Genomic DNA, 21,022 nt, shown 5'->3' with positions numbered 1-21,022 from the left:
CCTCTGCAGGGATCGGTAAGGGACATCCATTGGTGTGAAACACTTGGAGGGGGGTGGGGGGGGTGCTGCCATCCATGCGTCTCGTGCAAAGGTTGGAAACCGATTTTTTTAAATTAACATCTGTGAAGTCACGTGAGCAATGCGCTGTGACATTGCAACGTGCCGCATGGCGCAACGTAGATCGGTGTCCAATCTAAACACGTGTGCCTGGATAGTGTTGGGCTGGGCGTGCACAGACATGTTTTCATTGGGCTTGCCGGGTTACATGGTCTGAAGTATTGGGTAAGTGCAGCGAACATCCATCGTCGTACTGTACTCCTACATTTCGATTTAAAGCTTTCGTGACTGCAGGGATTCATCTTCTTGGTTCTTTCGGTAAAGTCACGTAGAAGGGAAATAATAAAATAATAAAAATTACACATAATAAAATACAATTCTCACGACGTTTCGGCCACAACATTCAGACGCTGTCTTTCCGACAGACCTGTTCTTCACCTGAGGACGGCTGCTCGCGTTGTGGCCGAAACGTCGTGAGAATTGTATTTTATGATGTTGAATTTTTATCATTTTATTATTTCCCTTCTACGTGACTTTACCAAAAGAAGCAAGAAGATGTACTTCTACATTTACGCTCCCCGCCTTCATCAACCCGCACTGATCAGCGTGGAAAAACACGACCAAAAAAGCACGACCTCGCGCAGGCGTGAGGTGGCAAACTCATCCAGAAGTGGACTGACGAAAGGGCTCTACAGGCAAGTGTATAATGATGGGGGCTTCGTAGTGAGAACTCACCCGTTTCGCGAGAGCCGCTGGGGGTTGCGGGCGAAGATTGGACTCCTCGCAGCAGCTGCCGGGAATTTCGGAGTTCTCCTGGGCTCACCTTGATCCCATTCGCCACAGGCTTGAGTCTGCTGAAACGGCGATGGCACAGGTAGCGGACGCACACGGTTAAACATTACACAAGTGGCATCACAGGTGGAATAATCCTCTGCAGTATAATGTGCCAGGGCGTTAGGCCGAACCTGTCGTCACTTTCGCTCTCCTCCGTCTGTAGCACCCCATCAGGAGATTCTCTCCCAATCTCGTCTATCCTGCTTGGGGAACAAAACATTTAAAACGATTAAACGTTGAACAAATCGGAAAACACGATTTAACACGATTTTTGTCCCTGGGTAGTAAGTGTTATTTCTTTAATTGATTAAGCCTCAAACGTATAGAAAATGGCTATTTATTCCCCACAAACTTTGCTTTTGTGACCAGGACTTTGTGTGAAGGAATGACACAAATGCACACCACGTTTTCTCATTGAAAATAGGTCAATTGTGACCTCGTCACAAAAGCAAAGTTTGTGGGGAATAATAACCATTTTCTGTACTTTTGAGGCATAAGCAATTAGGAAATAATATTTACTACCCAGGAACAAATCATCTGTTGTGGATGGTTTAACAACGGTCACACTATCCAGATAGTATTTGTTATTATTAAATACTGTTCCCCAATTATATCCTGATTGCGCTGTTGACGTCACATCACGAGACAGAGAACACAATTAAATCTCTCAATGCAACCCATGGGGTTAGAGACCTGCCTCGAGAAGCAAAGATCAGAGAGCTAGATCCGAGATCCCTTCGAGTGACATCTCTTCCATACAAGTAGGGCACAGCCTATTTTCCAATCCTCTCTGTCACGTGATATCGAAACTGATATTTTTTAATCTATTATTTGGTGCACACGCACGCATAAACAATAAAGAACGCAACACGTGCTTCAAAAAAACGCTGCCACAAAAGGTAAAACCACAAGCCTCGGGACAATGGGCCTTCCCCCACCGCACACGTATTGTGGGTAAGAGCCATTCGCCCAAGGTGTCGCCTGTTGTGTATTTTTAAATCCTTTATATTAAGTTCACTTGCTTGCTTGCTTGCGTGCTTACGACCGTGCAAATCTTTCGGTCATTTTTTAACCCACTTCCCGTGATCCAATCGAGCTGACATTTTGCACACAGACTCGTTGTGCGTGACAATTTATTTTCGTGAAAAAAATATTCCAAAATTTTCCACTTTTTAGGAAAAATTTTTTTTCACATTTAATTTAAAATACCAATGTGATAAAAATGAAACTCTTACTCAAGAAAAACAGAAATGAAAAATAAAATAAAACCGATGCCACGCATATAAAGGATTTATAGTGAAAAACTTTGTTTTCACGGGTTAATTTTTCTTTTTGCAAGCCAGGCGATAGTGGGGCACGCCGTAATCCAGCACTGTGGAGGCGAGAGTTGGTGATCGTATAAATGTTGTGAAACTCCCTTCCCGTGGACGTTGAATATGTGCCATGCCCTAGCTCGCCAGGAGAAGGCGGTACACAGCTGGAATTTATAAAAATGAATTCTAGATTTGAAGCTTTCGTGACTGCAAGGAATCATCTTCTTAGGTTTTTTCGGTAAAGTCACGTAGAAAGTAAAATAAAATAAAAACAAAAATCACGACGTTTCGGAGGCAACACAAGTCTCCGTCATCAGGTGGGACCGTCACAGCCAGATTAGCTGTATCAAGTGAGGCAATGATTCAAGATGTAATCCCTTAAAAGCGAGTTGAGGGGGGAGGGAGAGGGAGGGGGGAGCTCATCAGACTATGGTAGCCAATGAAAGGAACGTATCGGGAGGGAGGGGGGGCGAGGCCAAAAGGGTGAGCGATGGACGTGGAAGCGCTTGTGCGCAAGCGGCCAATTATTTGTTTTTATTTTATTTTACTTTCTACGTGACTTTACCGAAAAAACCTATAAAAATGAAGTGCAAAAACAATTTGAATGAGGTTTGTTTGTGTGTGTGTGCAGTGACTGAGGACTGGACTAAGGCCGTCAAACTCACTAACGCATGAGAACTTGAACCCAGGATCTTAGTGGTACCAGCTCAACACTGACCTCTGAGCCATTTGGCTACCTCACCAGGTCATCAATCCTGTGAGTGTAAACACAACTGTGGTTTCAACATATGACCCTCCTAACACATTCAGGGCTCCCCATTGCTTGTGACGCTGCTGGAGCACCAGTAGGAAGGGAGAGAGTGGGAGGCTCACGCACCTGTCCTCCAGGCTGCTCCTCTCCCTCTGAGGCCCAGAAACGCCTCCCCTCCCTCGCCCCTTCTTGTCCCCGTTCCTGCGATCGTCATCCTTTCTCGGCGAGCCCGCGCTGCGGCCCCACAGCCTCGTACCGCTCGATCCGGCCACTGCAGTCAGTCCGTCATCGCAACCGGTGGGGGCACCACAGAGGGAACAATCTCAGAATCAGAATCTGTATTCATCCTGGAGAAATCCGATGAGTTATGAAGGTTTTTTTCCACAGATGTCCGTTAGGGGCAGGTCAGAAAGTTACGACAACAATGTATAACGTAAAGATGGGAATGCAAAGTGTGGGAAAGGTAAGAACATCACGAAAAATAAATACGTAAAATGGATAAAGTATATAAGTTCAAATTGCATAAGTACTCAAATTCCCACACTTTGGCAAGGCAACAAAACAACAACAAAAAATAGTCGCAGACCACACCAAGACCAATAAAATTGCACGTTAAAAATCTTACGCATATATGCAAGTGTGTGTGTGTGCGCGTGTGGGTGCAACGTGCGTGCGAGACCCACGGTGGATGGCGCGCAGGCGGGGGATGAGTGCGGGGCTGCCGGGCGGGGTGTCGACGCTTATCCTGCGGTCGGGGGACGCCTGCACCGTGATCTTGTGCTGGAAGTCTGGAGAACGCAGTGGCGCCAATCAAAAAAAAACCGAATCAGAACCACGAATGCAAAAACAACACAATTATATTTATTTCTAGATTTGAAGCTTTCGTGACTGCAAGGAATCATATTCTTAGGTTTTTTCGGTAAAGTCACGTAGGTAAAACATCAAAATTAATGAAAATAAAATAAAATAAAACAAAAAATCACGACGTTTCGGAGGCAACACAAGTCTCCGTCATCAGGTGGGACCGTCACAGCCGAATTAGCTGCATCAAGTGAGGCAATGATTCAAGATGTAATCCCTTATAAGCAAGTTGAAGGGGGGAGGAGAGGGGGGGGGGCTCATCAGAATGTTAGTACAACTCATCGGGAGGGGGAGGGGGCCAAAAAATTGAACGACGGCTTGGACGCGGTTGCTGCTGCACACGCCAACACAATGGACAGAGAGGGGGAGGGGAGGTCTGATACACATGATAGACAAAAGAACGAAAATGCCCATGTTTATACCAATGCTGGCTGAACAATGAAGAGGGTACTGTTAAAAAACAACTGGGGATGTTAACACTCGGTAAAGTAAAGTAAAATAGTGCCTGTCAGATAAGATGGTCCAAAAAAGTGTAATTAAGTCTTTTTTGCGTGGTTGATAACATCTTTCCAATGATTACAAAGTTTGTACCCATCATCACGGTTGAAATTATGTCTGTGTTTGTATGTTTGACTGACTTACAGTATCCTGGAGTCTACAAATTGAGTTGCATTTGTGGTGATTGCTACATTGGAGAAACGAAACGTCATGTTTCTGATCGCGTCCGCGAGCACAAGTCAGATCTGAAACACGGCAGAACTGATTCCTCTGCCGTTGCCGATCATTGCTACAACTCGGTGGGCTCTCATGAAATTGTCTTTTCCGAGACCAAGGTTCTCTGCAAACCTCCCGGTACACGAAGCCATACAAATATAAAAACACAGACATAATTTCAACCGTGATGATGGGTACAAACTTTATAATCATTGGAAAGATGTTATCAACCACGCAAAAAAGACTTAATTACACTTTTTTGGACCATCTTATCTGACAGGCACTATTTTACTTTACTTTACCGAGTGTTAACATCCCCAGTTGTTTTTTAACAGTACCCTCTTCATTGTTCAGCCAGCATTGGTATAAACATGGGCATTTTCGTTCTTTTGTCTATCATGTGTATCAGACCTCCCCTCCCCCTCTCTGTCCATTGTGTTGGCGTGTGCAGCTGCAACCGCGTCCAAGCCGTCGTTCAATTTTTTGGCCCCCCCCCCTCCCCCTCCCGATGAGTTGTACTAACATTCTGATGAGCCCCCCCCTCTCCTCCCCCCTTCAACTTGCTTATAAGGGATTACATCTTGAATCATTGCCTCACTTGATGCAGCTAATTCGGCTGTGACGGTCCCACCTGATGACGGAGACTTGTGTTGCCTCCGAAACGTCGTGATTTTTTGTTTTATTTTATTTTCATTAATTTTGATGTTTTACCTACGTGACTTTACCGAAAAAACCTAAGAACACAATTATACATTATTGTAATTTTACCAGTTAAGACCCACTGAGCTATACAGCTTTTTCCAAAGTGACCTGGGCACAAATGATAGCTCAACTAAGTGGCTTATCGTGTGGAGATTTATAGCAGCCAAATACTCTAAACGCATGATTCCAAATGTGGAGAGAAAAAACCGGAGGACCCGGAGAAAAATCCACGCGACCACGGGGAGAACATGCAAATTCCAAATATACAGGCATCAGAGTTGGGATTGAACCCACGACCTTCTTTAGACCAGGCGAGGTAGTTAACATCTCTCCACCGTGGCGCACAAGGAAAGAAGCAGATATGGGCACTTCCGTGAATCCACGTTGATAATTCTGATAATTGACAGCCCGATGTCAATCCACTCGTGGGCGAAGGCGTCTCTAAGCCGGGTCGGTTGTGGGAGTTGTTTGATAGTACTTCACCTCGCTGGTCAGTGACATTCGATGTAGGGGGGGGGAGGGCAGGACAGGTTCAGATATCACGTGTCACCGATGTGAGCCTTGGCCAGGAATGGAACTCAGCTGGCCAGGTTCATGCTGCAGTGCACTAACTACCATGCCAACGCTGCACGCCGCCACCACAACACATTCTGCAGTGAGAATCATTGTCAAGTTTCATTTAATTTCGATCATACAGATTTGAAGTTTTCGTGACTGCAAGGAATCATACAGATTTGAAGTTTTCGTAAAGTTACCTACGGGTGACTTGACCGAAAAAAACAAAAAGTTTCGATCATACAGTCAATCTTTTGATTTTGTCAAACCCATTAACATATACTCTTCCTTGATTAGAAGCTTTCGTGACAGCAGAATTTCATACTCTTAGGTTCTTTCGGTAAAGTCACGCAGATAGGAAAATAAATAATAAATCACGACGTTTAGATCGCAAAAACAAGCGATCGTCCTCAGGTGAAAGAGAGAAACATGCCTCCGTGACGAGGCATTATACAGAGGGGCATGGGGGGAGGCCGTAAAGGGGTGAGAGGGTGGGGATGAAATTCTAAATTTATCAATCGTTGGAAGGACTTGATCAACCAGGTAAAGTGTTAACTGTTGTGTTAGCCGACTCTCTGAGTTGCATTACATTTCTAAATGTTGTTAAGTTTGATATCTCAGCTTCCTTGTCACATTTCTTTTCTCTCTCTCACCCAAACCCTCGGGATTTTATCCACACCCTCTCGCCCCTTTACGGCCTCCCCTCCCCCCCCCTGTCCCTCTATATAATGCCTCATCACAGAGGCATGTTTCTCTCTTTCACCTGAGGACGATCGCTTGTTGTTGCGACCAAAACGTCGTGATCTATTATTTATTTAGTTTCCTATCTACGTGACTTTATCAAAAGAACCTTGGAGTATATACTCTTCCGTACACTCACCAAGAGAGACGTGGAATATGATTTTGGCCATTTACGCCGCAATTACGCGCGATATTAGTCATCGACGCAGCGGTAACGTAATCACAAAAAAGTAAAAATTTTTTTGAAAAAAAAACATTTACACTGTGTGCAGATGGGTAGAGAACAGAAGCCTAGGAACAGAAGAGTGGTGTGGCTCAGAGGTGGACCAGTCTGATCATTTTACTGATGTGCGACAGTCAGTTTAACATCCAATCGGTGAAGCATTGTGGGTCTAGTCGTGCGGTGGGCAAGGTGCGGTGGCACTCTGGGACGGTACGGTGGGCGCGGCGGGGACCACAAACCTGAGGGGAGGCTGATGCGGTTGCCGTCCTTGCTGAGCTTGAGCCGCGCGCGCGCAAAGTGCCCCTTGCGCTTCTTGACGCACGGCTTGTCCTGGTAGATGTGGTGGATGAGGATGTGCAGCTCTCGCTCCAGCACGTCGATCTCGCGGTCGGCCAGCTCCTGCTCGCGCCTCTTGAGCAGCTCCTCCTGCGACTTCTGCTGCAGCGACGCGCGCATCAGCTCCTCCTCGCGCGTGCGCAGCTCCTGCGCGCAGCGATCAGCGACAGAGGAGGGGTGGTGGTGGGGGGGGGCGCGCCTCCGTTGAGGTGAACTTTTTCAAGTCGCAAATGTACGTTTCTCAACGAAGAAGAACAATAAGAATGCGTACGCAAAGATTCTGCAACGCTTTCCAACGTGCGTTTGTCCTCAGGTATAACAGTGTTTTGGGCCGCACGACGAGATGATGTCGCGAGATGACATCACAAGTGATTACGTCACTGGGAGGGGGGAGGGGATGCGTGCGTTTTAATTTTATCGTTAACACCGGCTGTCGTCTCCAGATTTTGGGCCAACGCTTTGATCAAAACGAACTCGACGGATTCGTCAAGAACCACCAACGTGGACAAATGCGTTGAGCGTTTTTGTTATTTGTTCTCGTGCACCACCGCAAAACGCAGCATCACCAAATATTTTTTTGGATTTTTCATCAATTGCCCGGCGTTCTTCAGGGTAAGTCCCTTCTCTTTTCGTACGGCTGATGTAGATGCAGGGCAACGATTACAATTTCACACTTAGGTGGTCAAACCAGATAACTGCGTCAGTAGCAGCGGAGTGTGTCGCCGTGACGTCTCCTTCGTATCTGTGGATCGGGAATCGCGTCGTTATACGTTGCACGGTCTTGTTCTGCAATGGCCAAGCACTGGAGAGTTTTTTTTATTTTCCATCTGTGCGTCAGGTGTGTCCGCAGCATCTGCCACAGTTTGTGCGTCAACGTGTTGCTCCCACAGGGTCCTCCCCGTGGACGGCTGTCTGGCAGCCAGTGGCGGTGGGCGCCCCACGGCGTACCTTCTCCTTTGCGCGCAGCTCGTCAAACATGTGCTGGATCTCCAGCTTCCAGTCGTCCTGCAGGGAGTGGAAGGACTCCTGCGGGATGTGGAAGATGCCCGACTCCTGCACGGCCACCAGCTCGTCGAGGATGCGTGAGAACGGGGGCCGCGAGTGCGGATCGGGGTCCCAGCACTCTGCGATCGCATCGCAGGGAGGACGGGCGGAGCGCTTATTATTATTTCGTGGGCGGGAACGATGATGCATCGACTCGCACAATACATTTATTTTGATCGATTATTAAGTTCACGATATACATACAGTTGCATGGATGGGACCATAAATATAACAGTTATACCCGAGCTATGAATGCTTTATTGTTTGCATTGCCTTTTGATGCTTCATAATCAATGTTTTTGGGTTTAGATCGCGTTATTTATAAATGTGTCGTAACCCTCCACCACCCGACACGGCCAATCAGTAAAAAAAGTGTCACGTTGACAAAAGACAAATTCGTTCACTGCTTTAGCCCACCGGTGTGTTGAAGCGTGAAACCACAACATTTACAATTTGAGTACGACGTTTCGCTGGTAATTGCATCCAGCATCATCGGACAATTCGCCAGAATGGTGAGGGGCTCTGCTCTGTCTCCCGTTCTTATATAGAGCAGCAGCAGCAGTAGCAGGGTGACGTCATCATTAACTCATCGATGCTTGTTTGTCTTTTGGTGGTCGCTGGTCTGGTACTGGTGAGACAAGGCCAAATCAGTTTCAAAGTCCAATGCAAACATTATCAAAGCACGTTCGTGTGAATGTTTTACGACAAGCACGCACGTGTGGTCCAAGCAGACTTGTTGATGCCTTGCGACACGTGTCTATTTGGTATCTGAACATCTCAACTCCTGTATTATTTCGAGAAAGGTTAAAGCCTTTTCTTTTTTCATACACAGTGGAGTGAAGTGTGGTTAAATAACCTCCATGACCTGCACGGCAGTGGTGGAAATGGAAATATAGAGTCCCGGTTATAAATTGTATTCATTCCTGCAGCCTGCGTTAACTCCAGTCTCCCCTCTACGGAAACATCATAATTCTGTATAGGAATCGGAAGTGGTCCGAAAACCGCCGGGAAACGTGTTTGGCCTACTGAGAATTGCCGGTAATATATACAGTTGCATATCGGCTCGTTGCGACCACTGCATGTCAATGTAGTTGTGTTGTAGACAATTGGTTCACATCACCACCCCTGCAGTTACTCGAGGTGCTACCATTTGTTGTAAATTATCGGGCCTCCGCACTCCATCCCCCTCTCTCACGCTCGGGCAACTTGTTTTGCATTTGACACGTTTCTCCAGCGGGCAGCCTACACGTGAGGCAGCGGCGCGGATCGCTCAACCCGGGTGGCAATCCGCGTTCCTCGCAACCCTTACCTCGACAGCCGCCGCTGGGACAGCACGGTGACACACACCTAAGCCAGAGGTCGCAACCGGGTACCCGATACCCGTACCCTACCCGATACCCGGCTACCCGTACCCGGCCGGGTACGGGTACGGGTACCCGTTTGCGACCCTGGTGCGGCCGGGTACAGGTACGGGTAAGGCCGTGAGTCACTGGTGAGTAACTGTTTGTCACTCATTTCCCAACGTCTTGTCTCTTCTCACAATTCAAGTTCCTAGAATCAACCCACCTGCGCCTGCAACATGGCTTCATCCCAGAGGTCGCAATCGGATACCCGTACCCGTACCCTACCCGATACCCGGCCAGGTACGGGTAGCCGGGTATCGGGTAGGGTACGGGTACCCGTTTGCGACCCTGGTGCGTACGGGTACGGGTAAGGAATCAAACCCCATTTGCGACCTCTGACCTAAGCCCACCGAGGCTGCGTCTGCGCTGCTAGCTCGCGGCTTTCGCTACTGGAATTACCTGCAGGACGTTTGGACATCTCGTCACCGTGGCGCCCACTTGTGCCTCACCATATCCTGGACCCGAGTTCAACGTGAGCGCAGGAGCCACTCGCATTTTAATAACCCCCCCCTCCCCACCACCGGGGCACCTCGCGGAGAAAATAATATCGACAGCAGCAAGCCTTCCCTTCTCCCTGTTGTGCTCTGTACACACAGCCATTCGGCCACCATCTGCAGGGTCCGCATACGTCCAACAGGGGGCAGCATAGGCTCACGCATCCACACGCAGGGACTTCCCCCAAAGTGACGTAGGGGATTGTTTTTCATCTCTATAAAGACCTTAATCTGTATGTCTCAAAAACCTCTAGGGGACTTTCCCGATAAGGTAGAAAGCAGAAATTTGGTACATAATGTAGCTTTTAGGACACAAGCAACAGGGAAAATCCGAGAATTGTCATTTTAAGGCCCCCAAATATCGATTTTAAGTGCCCTATTCACTTATTCAGAAACCGTTCAAAATATGATTGCGAGTTTTTTCCTTTCGTAGGGCGTTAAACAACAAATAAAATTTAAGCGAGAACCATTGTTTGTATCTTTTATTGTTTTTTAGATATTTTGGATTAAAACGGTTTTGAACGAAAAAATACGCATTTTAATGATGTTCAAATCCGAATTCGAAAACGAGTATTAAGATAATTAATTGATGTTCTTTCTAATAAAAAAGAACGGAATCTTTAAATTGAGCCGTTTCTCATGGGTACGTCTTTAAATATAAGCTGAATCAAGTCGTTAACAACAAAATAACAAATTTTGGAGTAGTTTTGTGTCTGATTTAGATAAAAACAATCATAGCAGGCTAATAATTATACATTGAAAACTTTTGCCTGGTGAAGACGGGCTTCATGAACTCGTAATAAATAAGTAGACAATTCACCGACTTCCCATATTTGTCTCACCACGTAAAACATAAAAGCACCTTTTTTTGTCATAAACCCCCTCGGCCAAACGACCTCCTCAGAGGGATTTTTCCAGCGTCAGTAACTGCTGCTGCCGCTACTGCTACAGAAATACGTTGTTTACAATGAGGCTGCGCTTCACATTAAATAGCGTAAAGGATAAAAATAATATTTCTGTTTCCTACTGACCTGGAAGTGCCTGGAGTTGGTTGTGGGCGAGAATAATTTCGTAACGTCAACTAAAACGTAATTACTGGAATAAGAGTTTGGAGAAAGTGCCTGGGAGGCGATGCCACGTTTGTGTGGGCAAAGCAGCCTGTTTGGACAGTGGCAAAAAGCATGGTTGGCATGGACCCCCAGTGGAGGGAATGAAATGGGGTTACCGGGCTCAGTTTCACCCCCTCTTCGTAGCACCGTGCCGAAGCCTTTCATCAGGCCCCGTGGGCCTCGGTGCAATTGCACGGCCTGCACACTCAATAGCTAGGGCAATGTGTTCCGACACCACGCCACACCACGGGGTTGACGAGTCAGGAAGTTTCATGGAAAAAAAACACATTTCTCAATTGATCGGGAGGTCTTGCCACACTGCCAGTCACGGGATACACATTTGGCCTTTGGAATGTTATTGAATCGACCAATGGGCTGATGGCTTAAAAAAATATCGGTGGTCTTGGTACATGCCATGCAAGCGGACTGCGCAATGTCAAATTCTGATAACACGATAGCGTTTCACACGGCGCAGCTCAAGAGCCAAACACCAACAGTGGTCGGTGTGATCGCTGTGCCGAGATGAACGTGTTTTGGACTTGTTGTTTTTCGATCGCAGCAAATATAGAAGCGGTCCCATCACAAACGCATAGCAGAGTCAACAGAGTTCGAGAATAATAGACTGAGCGGCGGATCGTTTACGATCCACAGCGATTCTCCTGGCAAACATCAAGTTTCAACTTGTGCGGATGTGACACGTGAGGTGCAGTATCCCACAGCTACTCTTAAGGGCAGACACAACCCAAACAACACAGGTCTTGTGTTTCCATCCATGCGTTTCAAGCTCTGGGTACGAGCTGTATGCTATGGTCCGTCTCAAATGAGGTTTTAATTTGGTTAATGACAAAAAGTGATGTATTCTTCAAATGCCTTTAAGGACCACAATCTCTCTCTCCCTCGCTTGTTCGTCCACTGGTAAAAGAGATCTCATAGTGTAAATGCTTACCCCGAGCTCTCAATACTCTGATATTGCACTGTGTTTGAGTTGTACGCCTTCTGGTGTCATCTGGTCCAACACCAATGGGGACTAGGCTCTAAAGAAAGCCGTCTCGGGTGTGGACCAATCAACTTCAAGGACAGTGCATATCATTATCAGAGTTGCTTCTTTTTGTTTGCTTTTTTGACTACTTGTGTTGTGGTTATTGCAAACATGATGCCTTGAATAAAGGTGTCAGTTTTGTACCAGTTTAAAAGGGTAAAAACCTATTACTATATTTTGCCACTGGTAAAAGAGATCTCATAGTGTTCGTCCATCAAGTTGATGATGACCATGGCACGTTGGTCATTTTGTTGGGTTTTGATGAGTGCGCAGATGGCTGAAGAGGCCAATCCGAGCCCGGAGTTCTCTGTGGCACACTGGACAGGTCAGGGAGGATGTAGAGCTCTGAGGTGCAGCCACAAGTCCTTCCTTGGTAGATCTGCGCTGCTGCCTCTTCAAGATAGCACAGGAGCTTCTCCTACTCTCACAGAGGACTGCTCCGTGCTGTACTTTTCTTCTCCAGGCAGGTCGGTCCTGTGCTAAAGGTTCCCAGCTTTTCAGGTCGAATCCAAAGCTCTTCAAGGAAGCTTTAAGGAGCGCAATCACTGCAGTGGTGTATCAACATTCTGAAATGTCTTAATTGACAATGAAACTTACACCGCAGTGACATGACGAGTGTGTACGGCTCTAACGACGTCACAGGCTAATATGATTTTTCTCTCGTTACACGGAACAACACTGCTTCTCTTTCACTTTTAAAGCCATTCCTTCCCAATGAGTATTTATCGGGAGGCGATATTCGCCGCGTGGACACGATGAATGTACCGCGATTGCTTTCGAACCACAGCGTACACCAGCTTTTGACACGACTTCTCCCTCTCCCTTTTGCGATGATCAGGGCCCAGTGAAGTTCTTCGACTTGTGTGTGTCCTGCACAGATCGCCTTGCACTGCTCACATCTAAACATCTCTGTTTCACGTCCCTCTCCGGTGCCCATCTGGCGCACAATCACTCTTCCTCTACTTCTTGTTCCTTCTTTTCGAGATTAGTAGGCTTCCGAAACGTACGTAAGTCGTCAAGTTGGTCATCTCTGCTGATGAGACACTGCATGTCAAAACCAGTCCAGAGTTTCCCTGCATAGAATCAATGCTATTGGAATTACGCACTCCCAGAAGGCCGTGTGGCTGGCGGGTTGTGTAAGAACTACTTGCATTTTTTATGTGAAGAGATGGATAGATGAAGGAGACACATTATCCGTCGATGTATTTCGTTCCTAAATTCAAGTTCCGTCAACACTTTGTATATTGCTTCATTTGCACTTTGTTACACGTTCACGTAATTTGCTTGGTTACCGAATATATATGCGATTCTTTTCAACACTCATTGACACGTGTACTGCATCACTCCTGTGAACCAGCTCTCCCTTGAAAAAGAGACTTTAGCCTCAACCGGCTCTCGTCTGTTCAAGTAACGACCACTCGTAATTAGAGATAAAGACTCGTGAGCAGCACGAGGCAGGTGCAGTAACAACAAATGCTTTTTTGTTTTGCCGGTCGCGTCTCCCTTTAACGACGACGGGCAAACGAAGGATCATCGAGCAAGGCAGCAGTGCGGGGCAGGGAGCTGCTCACCTGTCATGAGCTTGGAGAAGGGCTCCGGGCAGGTGGAAGGGATGGGCAGGGTGAGCTTGTTGACGGCGACGCCGTACGCCACGGCCAGCCCGTCGATGCCGCGGTACGGCACCTCGCCCGTCAGCAGCTCCCACAGCAGCACGCCGTAGCTGCAGAGGGGGGGGGGGGGGGGTGGCACACGGTGGGCAAACGCGCGAGGGGGGGGACGTGTGAGCATTTCGGCCGGGCCTTGTCCGGCTCGGCGACCCATAAAATATACTTCTGCACGTGGCACACCGAATCCAGTACACATCTCACTGTGGCTACCAGTCACGTGCCACTGCCCGGTCTACCAGCGACTCAATGAGAAGTTAAGTCCTAGTGATTCACCACGTCGGGTGGACGGACGGAGATGCGTGTTGGGGGGGAAGGGCCGCTCGCACATAGGGCGGTGCTGCTCGTGCAGGAATACGTTGACTTTCGTCTGGTTAGGACCAGAGCATGGACGAATGTCAAGCAGAGCTTTTATTTAGCTTGCAAATTGATTTTGGCTGGCGAAAAACGAATATGCAAATAACTAGAGTAAATATAAAAACGCCTAATTGCGACTTATATAAGCATGGGACATGTCTTGCTCATTAAGTTTGATCATGTCAAGCTCTTCTTGCAAATTTAGAACCTTATGGGTTATTTGAGCTTTTCTATCACCACACTTAGGACCCATTATGAATATATTAGAGGACAAAAATAAGTATTTTACAGTAATCACAAAAATAAGCACAGTATGAATACTGTACACGTGTTTTATAATCGCGAAAATAACTACGAACACTGTAGTATTATACTGTTATCATAAAAAGAACGATGCATTGTTTACAGTATAATCACAGCAATAAGTACAGTATTAATGATATATGAATAAACACAAATATGAGAGATTCTCACTGAACGACTTCTATTCAAAGACTGAACGAAAAAGACGGCGCGTGGCACGAACGTCACGGAAGGTTTTGGATGAAATTGGACGAAAGAGGAAAGCCGCGTGGACGAAATTTGAAATGTGGTTACAATTTAAAAAGAGCGAAGCGACGAAAGTCAAGTGGACGAAAGTCAAGGTAATGCTGTATTAGATACGATAAATTTACTGATGCAACAATTTAACCCCACACGCAACCCAGCCTGATTCAGGACCGCACATCCACTCGCGAATCAATTGCCTGTACTGTTTGTCGTTTCGTTCACACCGTCTCATTTGTTTCATAATGCCAAACGTGACACCGACATATATTCAGCATGAGTCCTAAATAATCAATTCTTAGATGCACAATTTAATGCGTGTATCAAATCATGACAATCAGTAAAGCTACATGCCCCGTTTCATTCCCTACTTTGTACAACGCTGAAAACTCGATGGCATGGAAGGCGGTGTATAGGTCAGAGCAATGAGCTAGCACATTGCCAAGATCCTGGGTTAAAATCCAAGAATCTGCCAAAAAATGTGTGCGAGTGCTTAATTTGCCAAAATTATAGCTCTGTGAATTACAAACATCAGTTTGACTATCATGCGATGAGCAATGCTCTCTGCAACAGGCCAAGTGGGAAAGTGTTGCCCACTACTATCTATCTGGTCCACTACTATGTGAACCAGATTGGGCGACACTGCTCTGTGAGAGGAACTGACACGACACGAATAGAACACCATGGAAACTATTTTGGAAAAAAAGTAAAAAAAACCCAAAAGCACGGTGAGGCAGCACATGCGTTCTCACAGCACCCTAGGCACCATTGGAACCTCATTTGCCAGTAAAAAATATAATTGTTTTTTTACCCTTCTATCTGGCAACAAAACTGACACCTTTTTTTACAAGAAGTCATGTTTGCATAGACCACAATACCTGCAGTCATAATGCAAACAAAAAACATAACTCTGATAATGGATGCACTGTCCTTGAAGTTCATTGGTCCACACCCGAGACAGCTTTCCTTAGAGCCTAGTCTCACATGGGTTGGACCAGATGACGCCAAAAGGCGCACAACTCAAAGACAATGATGCACCATCAGAGTATGAGAGCTCGGGGTAAGCATTTACACCAGTAGAATCTCATTTTCCAGACAAAATATGATAACTGTTTTTTTACCCTTCTATCTGGCAACAAAACTGACACCTTTTTTACAAGGAGTCATTATCAGAGTTATGTTTTTTGTTTGCATTATGACTGCAGGTATTGTGGTCTATGCAAACATGACTCTATGTAAAAAAGGTGTCAGTTTTGTTGCCAGATAGGAGGGTAAAAAAACAGTTATCAGCATCCTAGGCAGTTAGCTTAAGGCTCAGTTAATGGCATCGGCAGTCACCAACATGGGTAGTGGATTGGTCAGTAGGTCAGTGTCCAACCCCAATCCCCAAAGTGTGCCGTCTGCTGCAAATGAGGAATTGCGTGACCATGCCATCATTCACAAGGGAAAGCCACAGAGTTGCTTGTGTCATGGTGCATATTCCAAACTGACCACAGCTAATTACGAAATTCTCAGTGTTCAAGACCAGCGGTTTGTGCCTGCCGACCACTGCTAGAAGTAGCCATGACGGAAGCACTTCATCAAGCTGCCCATAAGAATGCAAGCATTAAAGTAAAATAAAGAGACAACGCGACGCATACACATCTTGGCGACACAGCCGAAAACACACCGGGAGCCTTGGAATTTGACCCCGTCGGTGTTTACGGGCGATATCGGGACGCATCTTAAAATAATCGTACGAACAAGAACGCTCGCCGAGGCACGACTCGGGACGACGCGACGCGCCTCACCTCCAGACGTCGCTGCCCTTGGAGAAGGTGGACGACTTGATGACCTCGGGCGCCATCCAAGCGTAGGTTCCGGCCGCGCTCATCATCGTCGTTTTGTACCACTCGCGGGCCAGCCCAAAGTCGGTGATCTTCAGCGTCTTGGCCTCCAGGTCGTCGTTCTCCACGCGCTCCTGCAGCAGCACTTTCACGACGGACAGAGACAGCGCGTCCCCCCCCGTGAGCACGCGCACAACGGTGGACCCCGCCGCGAGCGGCAGCCGGAAATGTTTAAGATCGGGCAGACGGGTGGCGACGCGTCGATTCCGAGATTTCACTCGATTCGGACACTCGTGACACGGCGAACTCTCGATTATCCGTGGGTTGCATATAGGCCTCGGAAAGGTAAGGTAATTTACCCTTTCACCCAGTAAAAGGGTAAAGATGTCGACATGCCAAGGGGTAAGGTAAAGGGTAGGGTAAAGGTAGCTGGGAAGAATTACCCGGTAGGGTAAATGTAGCGCGAAGTATTACCCGGTAACTACGGTACCTTGTTTACCAATAAAAGCTCCGTGGCGCAGTCCGTGGGCTCCATTCAATAAGTAATATTTAAACAAATAAAAATTTAAACATGCTTTTATGAAATGTACTAGTAATGGCAGAACTCCACGACTCCAGGAAGTGGCCCCAAAGCTTGCCATAACGCAAGGGACCGTGGCCAATTACAGCCAACGTCAGTTGAACGTGGACAATTATACCCAAGCCGAAACATAACATATAAAAAAGAATGTTTAAAAAAAGATATATTTTATGATAGAATATAGTATTGTCATCAGTATGACATAAGTATACCAAGTTTGCAGTCGATACCACATTGGGAAATGGGTTAAAATTGAGTTACAATATTTGAGGATACAACAACAACGACAACAACGACGATAACAACAAGCGTGTAAAATTGGAATCATCGAGAGTATTCTATATGAGTAAAGCGCTCTACCTAGCATTTACTGTTATAAACCTTTTTCATTTGTAGTAGTACCCTAGTAATTACCCTGTAATCGGGTAATTTGTATGGGGTAAGGGTAAAAGGACGGGTAAAGGTAGGCTCGTTGCTTTTTACCTTTTACCTTACCTGCTAAAGGGTAAAAGGTAGGGTAGAGTGATTGTATTGTGGTAAGGTAAAAGATAGGGTAAAGGTAGGGTAAAGATAGGCTCGTTGTTTTTACCTTTTACCTTGCCGAGGCCTGTTGCATATCCGGGTTCGCGATTTAACCGTCATTGCGAAGAAATACATAACATCTATTTTGAAGGTGCATGCTGGTTTCATTGTTTAGCTGCTCTTCACTCATCGAGGGTCAGCGAGTGAACTCAGTGCCCACATTGCCACAAACAAGTCAACAAGAAGTCATAAAAACAGACGACACAATTTAGACATCCAACCACATTCTACATACGTTTTTCGCCTCTAATTTACACACGTTTTGCTGTTTTGCATTTACCGTGCGTTCTTGCGTTATATGCCCAGAGTAGCCGAGAGTTTACTGTGCATCGCATGAGTTTGCATGTGTGAGACTCGGGCTGTATTGTCATGTTTACACGTAGGCTAACGGGGCAAATGAAACTGTAGATAGAAAAAAAATAAGACGGATACAAAAAAAACGAGGAATAACCCCAACGAGATGACAAATACGAGACAGAAAAAAACTGGAAATTATTTCATTGCATCGTGCACCTGAATCAAGACAATTCGTTGTATTGCTGGGGGGGTAATTGCTACACGCTTGCCACTATGTTGACCGTATAAATAAATTCCGTCCATTTCTTAAGGTTTTGTATTAAATGTTTTGGCGTTCTAAATAAGTTGTTTCCCCAGGTCTCCCTTGAAAAAAGGAATGTCTCTCTGGGCTTTTACTTGTGTAAAGAAAGACACCTATTTCATAACGCAGGTCTTGACTAAATCCATTAGCTGTACCTATTGTACGTGCAGATGGGAGTAGTGATGGTGCAGTGTGGTTAGCACACGGCCTCGTGAAACCCAGCCGATCTGACTTTGAATCTGGGCCTACGATGGACATCAGTGGTGAGTGGTTATCTGAATCAGCCCTCAGGAACCCCCCCTCCCCCCACCTTGCAACCATCGCCAAACCGCACTCACCAGCGCGGAGAAGCATGGTCAATGTGTATTGACGAGAGTACTGTGTATTGTTAGTATCATGACGACGTGTGTACCGATGTTCACGGTTACCACATTGAAAAGTAAGCTATAGTATTTTAGCGTTTGGTGATTTTGTTTTGTAGTCAAGCTGTATGGAATACACACACACACTGTGCATTGCTTTACTGTTCCATTTGCTCAAACCTCATTACCGCCTCCCTTACCCAAAAGTAAACGTACACGTGCTTTATAAAACCAGATAAGGGTTAGGTTACTAAGAATAACACGGTAAAGCCTGAGGAATTAATAGACAATGACGAAGTATTAAAATAGGCCTCTAACGATACGCCGTGTCGTAATTCGAAGAATTGTCATGATTCTGGGGTCGCAATGTAAGAATTTATCCTTTTTTTGACAATGTGGTGAATGTAGCTCCGCAAGTGGCTGCAGGGTTCACGCAATCCAATTAAAATGTACTTGTAGCGAAGTTAAAATAACTCGACGGGAGTTGGTTTGTGTATCATGAGCAAGAGAATCAATCCAATCGATGCATCAAGTTTTTTCAAGTTTATTTAATTGAAGCAAGTGAGAATTCACATTTTCAAGTAACCTGGGGAATTAATCTGCAAGTTGGGGGCGACAATTGCAATGTTTCATTGGCAAATTTGGACGCCGATGCAGGCAATGGCTACTCTACTTCACGTCTGCTGTTCAGAAGACGTGAAGTAGCCTCATTATGGTAATTACACCCACAGTATTAAACAGGGCAGTTGCTGGATTCGAACCGTGAAACTCTGCAACACGCGGCGAAATGTGCTGCTGCTGGGCCCAGTCACGTGCCCGACTTCAAATAACTGCCGCTGCACGATCAGTAGCATGTACACACATCAACGTGCCGTACATTGCCAGGTGATTAATTTCGTTAACTCATTAAGGCTTTTACTTGAACTATTGTCGATCATTTATGGCGACATTTCATTTGTTAAAATTTGCGTAGGCTGCGAATTCTGACAAACTCGGCGTGGTCAACACCTTCAGCCACGTGCACAACAACTCACAACCTGGTCCCAACACACAAAGACAAAGATCCCCGTATAGTCTTAACAGACTACTGGGGGCAAGTCCTCTTATAGCGAGCATCTATGAAGGCCGGAACGGGACACGAGTGGGTGGGTGGTCAGCACAACGCCCAGTAATGGATACACATCGCACCAGGTACTCATTTTAGGCTGAGTCGAGCTAAGGGAGGCCCAGAACCAGTTCAGATAATCGTCAAAATGGTGTTGGCCGTGCCGTGAGCGGGAATTGAATTCGAGTCGCCGCTACACGACCGTTCCCGACACCCTAGTCCCAGACAAAGAACCCCCGTATAGCCTTAACAGACTTTCGGGGCAAGTGCTGTTAGCGAGCACCTATAAAGGCCGGCACAGCACACAAGGGGGTGGGTGGCCAATACCACGCCCGGCCGCCTTTGCCTCCCTAGCGGCAATGTTTACCCATCGCACCAGGTACTCATTTGAGGCTGAGTCGACCTAGGGGAGGCCCAGGACCGGTTCAGATAACCGTCACCGGTGTTGGCCGTGAGTGGGAATTGAACCCGGGTCGCCAGGTTCGTAGCGCAGCGCGCTAACCGCTACACTACCACTCCCCACAACCTAGTCCCAACACACATACACACACAAACATACCCAAAAGGCACCTGTGTTTATACACGCACACAACAAAACAGAAGCCTTGTACAAACGCACCTGCCCTTGCGCGCACACACACACTCTTAAGTGCAAACGCACACAAATTTGCTCACACTTTCTGCAGGAGCGTGCTCATATCCACGCCGAGACCGTTTACACCAACAGGTGTAACATCATGAATACTATGTTTAAACTTTTCTCTGTGTAATGTCCTCCCGGCTGTCACAGCGAGAAAAGGCCCTCAAAGTGCTGTTTTAAAAAAACAACAGGCGATGGTGAAAATGTTTGGGCTTTTTTTTGCCGTTTACATTTTTTAGCAAAAAAAAAACTTCACCGCTAAAACAGTGACGTAAAAACGTATCAACGCGAACGTGAACACCAGAGATTAGTGTGAAACACGGTGAATGAAGATTCCTGGAGGCCAACGCTCCGTTCAAAACTGCTGAAAATGGAGTTTCTGACAGTGATTGTGCGCCCTTTTCATGCAACCCTGTTGTCTTCCACTCCAATAAAAGCACATCCATCTGCAGTTTTACAGCCGGCAGACGCATACCGCGCATAGCACGCATAGCAGGCACACAAGGGCACTCCACCGCAAGCCACCAACGCCACTCGCTTCACATCCCCGTGCTCTGTCGATGCCTTGAAGCTAGGATTTAAAATC

At 46.5% G+C, this 21,022-nt stretch overlaps 1 protein-coding gene across 4 annotated transcripts in view; it reads right to left on the bottom strand.

Annotated features, from left to right (window-relative positions):
- Nucleotides 1–21,022, bottom strand: part of LOC144719812 (mitogen-activated protein kinase kinase kinase 10-like) — a 54,912-nt gene that overhangs the window by 5,129 nt on the left and 28,761 nt on the right. Inside the window, exons 2-9 of one of the 4 annotated variants that reach the window (XM_078596014.1) lie at nt 16,534–16,714; nt 13,748–13,896; nt 8,036–8,211; nt 6,991–7,234; nt 3,639–3,743; nt 3,082–3,226; nt 1,023–1,094; nt 793–911 (exon numbers count right to left, since the gene is read on the bottom strand). In XM_078596014.1, coding sequence (XP_078452140.1) covers nt 793–911; nt 1,023–1,094; nt 3,082–3,226; nt 3,639–3,743; nt 6,991–7,234; nt 8,036–8,211; nt 13,748–13,896; nt 16,534–16,714 — 1,191 coding nt within the window. The remainder of the gene's footprint in view (nt 1–792; nt 912–1,022; nt 1,095–3,081; nt 3,227–3,638; nt 3,744–6,990; nt 7,235–8,035; nt 8,212–13,747; nt 13,897–16,533; nt 16,715–21,022) is intronic. The other 3 variants (XM_078596017.1, XM_078596016.1, XM_078596018.1) reach the window with 3 other exon arrangements.

This window comes from Lampetra planeri, chromosome 7, assembly GCF_965212315.1.
Source record: "Lampetra planeri chromosome 7, kcLamPlan1.2.h2, whole genome shotgun sequence".
In the NCBI taxonomy this organism is placed as follows: domain Eukaryota; kingdom Metazoa; phylum Chordata; class Hyperoartia; order Petromyzontiformes; family Petromyzontidae; genus Lampetra; species Lampetra planeri.
The sequence above is the reverse complement of the archived record's forward strand: the minus strand, read 5'-3'. Positions and strand labels throughout refer to the sequence as shown.